At 37.2% G+C, this 12,021-nt stretch overlaps 1 protein-coding gene across 2 annotated transcripts; it reads right to left on the reverse strand.

Annotated features, from left to right (window-relative positions):
- Positions 1-438: 438 nt before the first annotated feature.
- On the reverse strand, positions 439-11,646 carry XKR9 (XK related 9). Of its 2 annotated transcripts, none has more exons than XM_088062266.1 (3): positions 11,637-11,646; positions 2,391-2,614; positions 439-1,271 (listed from the first exon to the last, which is right to left on the reverse strand). In XM_088062266.1, exons 2-3 carry the CDS (start codon positions 2,485-2,487, stop codon positions 628-630), a joined length of 741 nt encoding a protein of 246 aa, XP_087918392.1. In that variant the 5' UTR covers positions 2,488-2,614; positions 11,637-11,646; the 3' UTR covers positions 439-627. The 2 variants fall into 2 exon arrangements, with proteins under 2 accessions (XP_087918392.1, XP_005517158.2); XM_005517101.3 differs by lacking the exon at positions 11,637-11,646 and adding an exon at positions 10,256-10,629.
- Positions 11,647-12,021: the final 375 nt, after the last annotated feature.

Here is a 12,021-nt window from a genome sequence, read left to right on the forward strand (position 1 = left end):
TTTCCTTGTGGCAAGACAGTGATTAAGCCATAAATCAAAGGTATTTTTCTTCAGTGGATGTTCAAGGAGAAGGCAGTACAATGTGTTAACATGAAAGACTTCAGCTCTTACAGTGATGGGGAGAAACAGAAAACTGATCACTGCCCTCAGTTATTTTAAATGCACTCTTCTTTCCTTCCAACAAGGAAAGAGAAAAAAAAAACAAAACAAACAAACAAAAAAACCCACACGCAAACAAAAAAAAAACCACCTTGTTTTTAACAGAATAAACATAAGTTAATAGAATGTGGGTTTAATGTTAGATTTAATTTAATTTACTATAAGCTTTTCCTACGTTACATTTGCATTGCTAAAAAGTTAAAACAGTGAATTGTGTTGGATGAACAGATTAAATTGTTTCTTTGTCAAAGGTAACTTTCACCAGCACATATATGTTCATGTTACAGTCTTTGTATTGTGGAAAACAAATAGTTTTTCAAAGCCAACAACTCTGGTCCACTATGTACTCCACAGTGATGACACACAAGTAACAATGAAGAAACACATTGTCCAGCAAGAATTTGCTTTTAAGGCTACAAAAATAACCAAATCAAAACAAAACAACAGAAAAAAACATGCCTGTAATGTTCATTGCATTAAGAAATTCTGAAATCTACTAGTTTTAACTCTATCTTTTTGCCCCGCCACTCTGTCAACTTCATCTGAACATGCCTGAGGTCTCCAATAAGTAGTGGGATGAAGATGGCTGTAATAAACAGTAAGAAAAAGGATACCTAACACCAGACTCAAAATAGTTAAGATGCTTACAATTGTAAAACATAATTCTTTCATAATGGAAGGTTTCCAGAACATATATACAAACAAAATACCTAGAGTCACTACAGTGTGAGCAGCATAATAAATAGAAATGCAAACTTTTGTTCTTCTCCCCTTTATGTTAAAAAATGAAAAAATCAGAATGATTCCAACTACAGTTCTGTACAGATATTCCATCTTCTTAGACTTGCAAAATGTTGTATGCTGTTTCAAAGTCCAAGTGAAGCCACAGATCCAAAGAAATATCAGCAGAATTACAGAAATTCTGACACTTAGTAGAGTGATCAATGAAATACTGAGTATCCAAGAAGTGATGGTAAGCAACTTATAGAAGAGATACATGAACTTGGAAACCACATGAAATTCATCTTTGTCAGGCAGAGATTTTCGTAGAGATATCTGATAATCAACCATTGATAAGGAGATGCCACAAAAAGACATCATAATGGCAGCATCTAAACAAAACACAAGGAAAAATATTAAATCAGAGAAAAATATATGTATTTTACACTATGATTTCTGAATGAAGTTTTAAAAAATGCCATGCTTTCCTAACACTTCCTTTATCCCAGTTTTATATTACTCTCTGTTCCAAAGCAAGTCACCCTAATTTTAAGGCTCACTTTAATTACTTAAATCTAGGCATCTGGTGCTGTTTGGTGTGCTTATGTAATCCTGCCCAGCCCCTAGCCCTTAATGGCCTTGCCTAAGTTGCATGTCATATTTGCCATCTCCATACACAGGTGACTTAGAAATTCCCAAAGTTTTGCAAACAGACCATAAAAATTTAAGCTTAAAACCAATACGAGTCAGCTGTGTCTAAAATGTAGAAATCTATGAGTAAGACTTGATCCTTCACATGGTCATATCCAAGATGAGATTTGCCTGATCCTTTTCCATGAGTAAATTTTGACTCTATGGGCTTTGAAAGGACACTAGACATCAAAAACCCAATTGGTTAGATAAATTCCAACCCTGAATAAGTCAATGTCCTGCCAATAACTCTGCTAGTTTTAGAGCTGGAAATGGTACAGCTGCTGTCTTGCTTCCATGAGCTGAACCAGTATCTCTTCACCATATTGCATTCTACAATAGTGACATATCCTTAGATTTAGTTTTGACTCTGTCCCTCACCTGTAACATGGGTAATGGTAGTGACAGCTCATAGGGCTGCTTTAATTATCTTACTGATTTTCAAATGCCTAGCTAGCAGTTTTAAAGGAAACTGTGAGCAAAAGCACACATATCAAACTGATCTGCAAATTATATACTAAGTGCATTTAAGAGCTTGTTTTCAAGTGATGCATCATTATGTTTCTATTAGATATTATGACTTTTTATATTTATGATGTACAGTATTTATAGATGACTTTTCATTTTTATAGTGAAATCTTCCCTCCCATTGATTTAGCAGAATGGACCATCTACTAGACAGAATTTTAATTAAATGCAGAGTAATCATACAGTAGAATGTATGTTTTCCAAGACATGTTTAAAATGTTATCCAGTTATCATGATTTATATTTTTATCTAAGATACTCAATTTGCAACAGAAGGAAAAAAGACAGACTTACATTGATAGAAATGAGTTTTGCCATGTTCCATGAGGATGTAAATCTGAATAAAAAGTTGTGGTGTGGTCTCAAGAAAAGTCTTGAACACCCTGAGCATGTTAATATCAGTCACTGCATCAATAGCTTGTTTTTGAATGAAGCTGGAAGAGTCTGCTTCAGATGCACTTCTGCTACTTCTTTGTTTAAATGAAACTTGACAGCCATATTTCAGAGCAAACCAATACCTGTTTTAAAAAGGACACTTGATTAGACAGCACTTTTTAGAAGACCAACTCAATAAAATGATATGGCATTACAACAACTTTTTCCATCTTCTACTCAAGAAAAATTTTGTCTGTTATCTGTCTGATATGAGAGATATAGAATCATTTAAGCTCAGCAATACCATGCAATAAGGAAACTAATAAAATGGAATGAGACTTGTCTTAATCGAGATTACAAGCTTTATTTAGTTAGGTTCTTATTTCTTTAAATTATTGAATTTCTGAAAATTCACTTAGCATCTCTCCTTAGTCTCTCTGAGACATTAATTCACTTTCTTTGTATCCTTTTCAGAGTATTAATGAATATCCAGCTGTGAACATCCATGTCTATGTAAGGAGAATATAGATCCATAAGCCCCAAGTATAATACCCAATGAATTGCAAACATAAAACAGACTTTTAAAAAAACTTACTACAATCTAAATAATCAGAAGACTTATATTTCAGAAAATGGTTTTAAAGACACCTGGATTCCTGGGTTGAACGATTCTGTTAACAATCTCAGTGGTTTTACATGAAGGAACAATTTGCCTTGGCAAAAGAGTCCACCTGAATGACTTTTAGATAGTTTTGGTTTATTTTTAATTAAGCCTAAATTGACACTTTTTTTTAAAGAGCAGTAAATGCAAAGATGCATGGAATTAGTCAGTTATAAGTGGTGTACATTCTGTGTTGTAAAGAACCTATTCTGTTTGGGATATCCCTAATGCTTTGCTTGGAGATAAACTGAACTCTTATTCTCATTTTCAAGAGCTTTGCTTCAGGATTGGAAGTGTGAGAGGGGAAAGAACACTTAAGTTTGAATCAAAATATCTTTTGATAATTAATGGATGAACTAGCTGATGTATATGGTAATCTTTACATCTGAGTTTGAGAAAACAGGATGGTGCCTATAATTTGATGTAGGACCAGAACTCCAGATGCTGGAAATTATAGTATTTCTGCTGCCTCTAATGGACTCACATACAGAACCACACAGTCCTGCTGAGTGACCTGACTCATTGCATTACTGCTTTGAAAGTTAAGAACGGTAGGAAGCATTTTGTCTGTAATTGCAGAAGTGGGTTTCACAGCTAAAGACTTCTTTCCAGTGAACTGTTCAGCAGCAAATAAAAGCTCTTTTGGAATACGAAATGAAAGCAGAAGGAAGTATCCTCCTTAGTATGCCTGTAAATGCTGCCTTGAAGCAAATCAATGTTTTCTCTCTTCTTCTGGAAACTTGACTTCAAGTGGTCATTAACACTGATCGGGCAGATTGTAGACTGTCTTTACCTCTGCAGCACTGCAGTAGACTGTCATTGCAAGGTGTGAGCCGTGCAAGGCCTCAGAACTGAGGCTTGCCAGGCCTGCTCTGAAATTTTCTTGACCTGTGACTTTGTATTACTTGGTTTAGCTTGGGGTTTCTGCAGAAAAATTGGTGATTTCTTCCAATTGACCAGGTAGATGATTTGTTTTACCTTTTTTTTTAATTTTTGTGCCATACTCATAGTTTTTTATAGGTAACAGTAACAGGCAGATATGCATCAAATGAGATATTTATTGCATACATGATGATGTAGGATAGAGAAATCTATGATAGCAGAAGTCCTGAGACATGGATAGGATACAGTGTAGAAAAGCACATGCATTGGTTGATAAGAGATGGCTTGAAAAAGGGATAGGAATGAAAAAATGTGTGTAGCAATTTTAACTGTAGTAGTAGTAGTAGTAGTAGTAGTGATGATTTTTATGCATAGAAGTATTCTTTCTTTTTCTGTAATAAATAGATCTAGACTAATAATGATTCTTGGAATCAACTGTTAACATTTCACTTATACTAAGTTCTTGGTTTTATGGGTATATAAATCCATGTGTTTGTCCATAAACAGGATTTTGATCATAGCAGCCTTCAGACATCACTTCCAAGCCTATTTCTGTCTCTTTAGTTCCCAGATGTTTTGAGCTTCTAACATTCTTCTTCAATGAACCTATTTTGACTATAACCAGCAGGCAAGAACAGCATAAGTAGTCCCTTTTAAAGAAAACTCACTGCTGTTCAGCCAATTTTTAAAGCCTTACAAAGAGGTTATCAAAAGGAAAACTGATTTAGTAAATAAAGTATGACAGTTGCATCATTTATTTGGATCTATTTTCTTAAGAGATTAAGCAGAACACCACAGGCCAACACTTGGTTACCTTAGACAGTTGTACAAGACTGCTAATACACAGGCTGAGAAAGGCAAGGTCCTATGCCTTAACTTGCCTGAGATAGATAGAACGAACTGAGATAACTTCAAGATTCATGCTAAAGTGCAGCTTTCTAATTCCCTGGCCATCCACAGGATCACACACACCACAGACCTGATGAAACCTGCGCTGTTGCATTTACCATATGGAGAGAACAGAGGGCAGCAGATCATTAGACAACCAGATCTCACAGGTTCATCTCATCCCAATGGAACACTGGAGCACAGTACTCTTCTCCTTGCTAAGGGAGCTGGGAAGAATCCCTTGCTCCTTTAGAGGCTAAAAGTTTAACACCTTTACCACCTTTAAAGACCAAACCCTTTGACCACAGGGAAGGCAGTGTAGGAGTCTCTTCCACAGCTACAAGCAAGACAGCCAGGATTGTCAGTTCCTGGGTTAAGGGCATGCTAGAGGATTCATGACTTATTCCCTGGTATGTTAAGGCATGTTGACCATGCAAGTGAGAATTGCAACATGGAAGCAACAATAGGAGTATATGTGGAGGAACTTTGTTACTGCTCAAGAGCCTCAGGGGATGGGCCTTTGCTTTTTTCCTTGCAGCAATTCATAGACTGCATCCCTGCCACTCAGTCCACGAGCTGGCTCTAGATCCATTATTTACTCACAAAAGAAACTAATTCTTATTTTTCTTGTTTTGTGTATTTATCTTATTGTTCCCTGAATAATCACTCATAAGCAAAGAACTGAACTGTTTGGCAAGGCATCTAACGCTATATTTCTTTTTATAAAAAAATTAGTACTCCAGAACATCTGGTTCTTGAATCTGAGTTGTAAAAATCTGGAAAGTTTGCAATGTTTTCAAGAAAAAAACAATTGGGTAGGCTGATCTGTTAGTTGTCCATGGACTCAATCACCAGAGCCTGTGTTTGTCCAAGCAAGAAGTGGAAACAGTTACACAAATTTCAAGCTGCAGAACTCATAGCCAAGATGGCAGGTGATATGCAAGGCAAGACATGTCCTAAAAGGAATACTTCAGCTGGAAGCACACCTGAAATCACTCATCAGTTTTCAAAGTGCAATCCTTCTGAACATTGTATATTAGGTTTATATTGCTATAAGATGGTATGCTATGTATTTGTCACTAGTTGTAGCGGTTTTGGATAGTCCACTTCTGATTTTGAACACTTTACAGAATACATTATTTTTTTTCTAGTGAAGTACAAATACTTCTACTGCTCTTTGATTATGTATGAAGCAGGGTGGTGTCCTCTGAGCTCCACACGCTTATGTGACTTACTATAAACTATAAATACTCTTATGTGACACTGTGACAAATTTTCATATTTTAAGAGTATTTTGTACTTACATTCTCATTCTCATCTGTCCCTTTCATATGTAGTAGGAAAGGCTCATAGCCAACTTTTAGACCAAGTGCTGAGCTATAGTGCTAGCCTAGGGCAAAGTTCAGTCCATACTAAAAGATGTCAGGTTTAAATTTTCTCCTTTAGCATGCCCACAGCTCAGTTAAACCCTGTACCTGCTTTGAAACTATTGTAGCTAAACTCCTGTAATCTATTTTCCTATAATATATCTATTGCTATAGAAGTTCCATGCTTCAATATTCATAAACTGTAAAAAGTCTTTTAAAAAGATACTAAAATTGTAATAAAAATACATTAATGAAAAGTATTGGATTAGTTATGTATTTTAGGTAGAGGTACATCCTAAATGGAATGTGAAATGGTTATGTCAATAACACAGACAAATGCAGGTTGACCATTTACTTTTTCTCCCTATAAATTCATTAAAGAGAATATTTTTTTCATTATTTCAAAGTAGTAAGCTATGTGGAAGCCAAGAGAGTAAAAAACCTACAATTTCTTTACAACTGGAATTGTCATATGTGAATGGTAAAGAATTACCAATGTTTTTAAATATCATTCACTTTGACAGGAGTTAAAAAAAAAGGGTTTCTGCCTTTGTTGTTTTGTGGAGAACACAGATCACAGGGCTCCTACTTGTTATAAACACTCATGGAAACACAGCTCCACTGTCTCTTTGTTCTTGAGTTGTTCCTACACGTTCATCATAACTTCACAAGTGATGAAGTTTGATCCTGTAAAATTAGGAAGGTTTTGTCTCTGGCTGGGGATTCACAGGGCTGACAGGGTTTTGTTGCTTCACAGCCTTCACATGTGACAAGCAAGCTGCCTTGCCAATGTTTCCATATCACATGGTTCCCCTCTGAATCCCAGCTTCATACTACACATCCCATCTCATCAAACTACACTGATAAATATTTGGGTGCCATTTAGAAATTCATATAGGCAGGGTGTGAGTGGCTAGGCAATAATGATTGCCCTGTCTAAATTCTGGTATGTAGTCACAGCTTTCAGCACTGTGAAAATTCTTATCAAAGGAAAATTACTCTCTGCTGCATGTTAAATTTCACCTTCTAAGCATCAAAATACTTGAATCAAACCTATGAAACTGATGTAACTAAGTCAATACTTGGGTCAGTAAATTTATATTAAGAAAATGTGATCAAACACATAGAATCACAGAATCATTTAGTTTGGAAAAGATCTTTAATATCATTGAGAACAACCACTGCTCTAGCACCATCAAGTCCACCATTAAACCATGTCCCTAAGTGCCACATCTCCACATCTTTTAAATATCTCCAGAGATGGAGACTCAAACCACTTCCATGGGCACCTGTTCCTATGCTTGTCAACCCTTTCAGTGAAGAAAATTTTCTTAATATCCAATCCAAACTTTCCCAATATAAGTTGGGGCCATTTCCTCTCATCCTGTCACTTGCTACTTGAGAGAAGAGACTGACCCCCACCTGATGACAACCTTTCTTTTGTAGAGAGCAGTAAGATTTTGACACAGGGTGTAGGGTAACAACTTCAGTGAGCTCTCCAAGCCAGATGACCCAACATCCTTGTTATTGCTCAGTTCCACTTGTAGAGCCTGCAAGAGCAGGTGTGAAGGTGGGGTAGTCACAAGGGAGACATACCTGCTGCACTTGGCAGGAACTTGTTGCCCCCTAGCCTTAAGTCACTGTGCTCAGCCAGGTGAAGGGTGGATAGGGAATCATCCACATACAGCATCCTGCCTGCCTGTGGGGCTGTCTCAGGAAAGGCAAGGTGTGATTCCAGCAGTCTCTGTGTGTCTCTCTCTCTATCCCTGATATTCCTCAACCTACTCACCTCCTCCCAGAGCTCTGTCACTAAGCAGAGGAGTTCCTTTTCCAGAATGCATCTCCCACAGGTGTAGTTGGTACTGCTTCAGAACAGGGCCCACCCTGCACCCCATTACCTCTGTTTGCTCTGGATTTTTCTCACTGCCTTTTAGAAATATGTAATGAAATAACCCCAGGTCCAGCAAAGCACTCATATTTACTCTAATGCCTCACTGATCTAGGATTAATTTGTCCAAATATGCAAAAAAATCTTTTTCATCTGCTTCTATTCAGAGTTGCAGCGCATTCTGAGCTACCTTTAAGCATCAAGAGGCAAACAGCCGCTGCCAGTATACAGCGGCTGCTGCCTATGTGACCTTCTATTCTGACAGCAAAGGTTATGCACTGCTAATGTTTAGCCTCCCACAGGTGTATCCTTGGCTGATGAAGCACACTGCTACACATCAGACAGATCCAAAATTCATATGATGGCCTAAGGATATGTCCCATTTTCCCACATTCCTTGACTGTGTTATTGTCTTAATGTAGTCTGTTGTGTCAAGACTATTCTCAATTCTATAAACACCTGTGTGAGCCATTTAGATGGGTCAGGCTGAATATAATTTTAGTCAGCTTAGTTAATATGTACATTTTTAACTAAATTTTCTCTCCTTGTAGAGCATACTCTTTCATATGAAATATAATTGCAGGTATGCACTCTTTCCAATAAAAGAAACTAAAGAAGGGGAGGGAAGGAGGGAAGGAGGGAAGGAGGGAAGGAGGGAAGGAGGGAAGGAGGGAAGGAGGGAAGGAGGGAAGGAGGGAAGGAGGGAAGGAGGGAAGGAGGGAAGGAGGGAAGGAGGGAAGGAGGGAAGGAGGGAAGGAGGGAAGGAGGGAAGGAGGGAAGGAGGGAAGGAGGGAAGGAGGGAAGGAGGGAAGGAGGGAAGGAGGGAAGGAGGGAAGGAGGGAAGGAAATTTGAAAAGGTTTATTCACATCTTATAATTTCAAGCATCCAGAATTCACTGACCAAATCTTATTTACTGGTTAGGCCCTCATTTTCCTCTTTGAATGAAGAATATGGGTTTCTGCCCCAAGTGGCCTTCTGGAGAATCTCACGTTAACAAGTGTGACCTGACTTGACAGAATCTATTTTTATCCATTTACTGCACAGATAAACCTGAGAGACTCATTGCCTAAATTAACTGCATAAATCAGATGACTAAGAGGGAGAACAGGAGGAAGTTGTACCCTGATACACCTAAGGAAAATACATATAATAAAAGTATATAACAATTAACCACAAAGATACAAGCACAGATGCCAGCTTGCTGTTATCAGCTTATACTTTACAGTATGCATTACCACACTGCTGAATTCTGAGGAGTGGCTGAAAGAACTTTGTAACTCATACATAACTTCTTGGAAATTTTCCAAGCACAAGTAGAAGCACTGGAGAAAATATCATTACTACAATAAAGAACAAGTGACCAAGTTGACAACACTGTCAAAGGACAAAATGATGTGTACTAAATAATAAGCTACTCAGGAAATATGGAGCTAATTCTGAGAAAGAAGATTCCAAATCATAGAAATTCATGGTAAGAGATATTCATTGGAAAGGGTATGAGTTCAGGCAAATCCAAGAGTTTTGTGGATTGTTTTAGAGTTCAGGTAATCCACTAAGTAAACAAAGTTTCCCATCACCATTAAGTCAGTCCCTGTGGGAAGACTGCTGCAAGTATCCTTACTAACTATTCAGCTATTCATTTATTTTCTGAATCTTGGTGTGTTTCCTACATATGAATAGACACTCAGGTTCAAACATTACTTCCTCAGCTGTCTCAGATGTTTAGTGTACTTAACATTACTTTGAAAACTCATATTTATCAGTTGTGACAGTAGTACATTACAAAGCAATCATTTTTATTAGCTATGCCTCATCAAATGGCTAATTAATCAAAAAGAGTAGGGTTGTGAATGACAAAAATCATTACTTACAGGTATATGGAAGAAGAACTACATGTCCATCAAAACCTGACAAAATATATCACTGACATAACCAGACAAAAATTCATTTGTTTTCATAGAGTACTAATTGTTAAGACCAGAATTGGTCTTGTCCCTGAAGCCATACTAAGCACTTCTTAATAACCATCCTAAAGCACCATGATTTCTAATTGTTAAATGTTTAATTTTTAAATGTTAGCTGTTTAAATGTGCTTACCTTATAAAAATCCCACAATGAAAGAGATGAACTAGAAAAACCAGTTTCAGCTTCCCAGCATCAGTACCTTCCCAGTCGTTTTTAAACCACTCATAACTAAATATCTGAGTTATAATTGATGAAAGACCTCTAAAACAGAGTATCAATATACTCCAAGAATATTGTCCTTGACAGAAATATCTACTAGCTACCCAGAAGTCCATGACAATATCAACTACATAAACTACCATTCCACCAACTAAAAAAAAGAAATTCTGCTTAGTAAATTTCGTGTGTGAAACTGCCGCTGTTGTCATTCTCTCCTCACTTAATGTATAGGAATCTAAATGCTTTCCTACAATGGAGTCTTTTTCCTGAGAATACCACCTGCTCATATTGCTTCATACAAAGGAAAATTGGGTTATCCATTTTTATTATGGCAAAGAGACTTGCATTTCTCCATGCTCTCGATTTAAATATTAAATTAACTTTTAAAACACATCTATTATAGAAAAGATAAATGTAAATTTTCTTTTTAATTGATGGGATCGTTCTTCATTACTGATTCCTAAAAAGAAGAAGGAAAAAAGGAAGATTAGCAGTAACAATATCTTCATCATTTAAAATATCCTACAGCAATTCTCATGATCATTTGAACAGGCAAGTACAAAATGCAGAATGTGCTGAGATACCAAGAGAGCTGCATTTCTGAGCTTGCTGAGGACACCCACTCTCTCAAACAGTGACTCTCCACTCAGGCAGCTGTTGAGATAATTCCTAAGAGCTGCAAAACACTAAGAAACAAGCAAGTTTTTAAAAGCAGCTTATGGAAAAAAAGATTGATTCCTTCCTAGAAATTTCATCATTTCTGAACTCTTCTTCTTTACTGTGCACAGCACAAAATGTTGAGAAAACTTTTGTCTTGAGCACACACCATGGTATCATAATAAACAACATTTGGCAGTTTCCAACTGTGTTATTGCATTTGTGTGAATACATCCAGTGTTTTTATCATTCCTGTTTGGTTTTCCACATGCAGTAGTAAAGGGCTAAATAGTATTGCAGCTCTCCTATTAAAGAGGCTTGTAAGGAGCCAGACCTAGATCACTCCATACCTCTTTGAGAAATGTTTTCTAAGCTATGTGTAGCTACACATGGATGATTTAACCACATAGCTCACTGCAAATATAATTAATTTGTAGCTATGACTACATTTTTCATTGCCCAACACTGCAAGGATTCTTGTCACCTCTTGGGTAGTCCTTACATGTCTTTCCTCTATAGATTTGTGGTATTTGGCAGGTGAATCAGAAATGCTATAAGGCAGTACATTTTTTTTCTCATTCACCTCTGCAAAGCTGTAAAGTTGAAATTACAAAGTCCTGTCACTTCATTTACATACCTTAGGAAAAAGCTGCTGGCAGCAAATGCAAAGGATGGGATGCAGGACATGCCAAGACTGGGCTGGTGCCAGTGCCAAACAGCTGCAGACAATACATGGGGAACAGCTGCACCAGGGAACTTGGAGCAGGGAAAGGGCATGTGGAGGCAGGTCCCTTTGGATTTTGTGAATTCAGGCACACTGCTACAGAGGAATGAAATGAGAGAATTGGTTAATAACCCATAAACAAAGGTAATGACTGTTCTTTATTTGGGTTGACTGCGTTCATCTTCACTGTGACCTAGGTACAAACCCAAAAAAGAGAACTTAAGTTCTTAATTTCCTAATGAAGACAAGTGGGAACATAACAGCCTGAAAAGGTGCTGAGTGTATGGATTATTTTTTG

Source organism: Pseudopodoces humilis, chromosome 1, assembly GCF_049639895.1.
Source record: "Pseudopodoces humilis isolate 2021_Gansu_Grassland_sample_001 chromosome 1, ASM4963989v1, whole genome shotgun sequence".
In the NCBI taxonomy this organism is placed as follows: domain Eukaryota; kingdom Metazoa; phylum Chordata; class Aves; order Passeriformes; family Paridae; genus Pseudopodoces; species Pseudopodoces humilis.

What these genes read in the sequence shown, in the direction of transcription:
- XKR9 (XM_005517101.3), bottom strand. Translation starts at nt 10,629, where the DNA reads ATGAGCAGGTGGTATTCTCAGGAAAAAGACTCCATTGTAGGAAAGCAT. An exon ending in CATTGTGGGATTTTTATAAG is followed by an intron (nt 2,615 to 10,255) that starts GTAAGCACATTT and finishes TTTTTAAAACAG; the next exon opens with GTATTGGTTTGCTCTGAAAT. An exon ending in CAAAACTCATTTCTATCAAT is followed by an intron (nt 1,272 to 2,390) that starts GTAAGTCTGTCT and finishes TGTTTTGTTTAG; the next exon opens with ATGCTGCCATTATGATGTCT.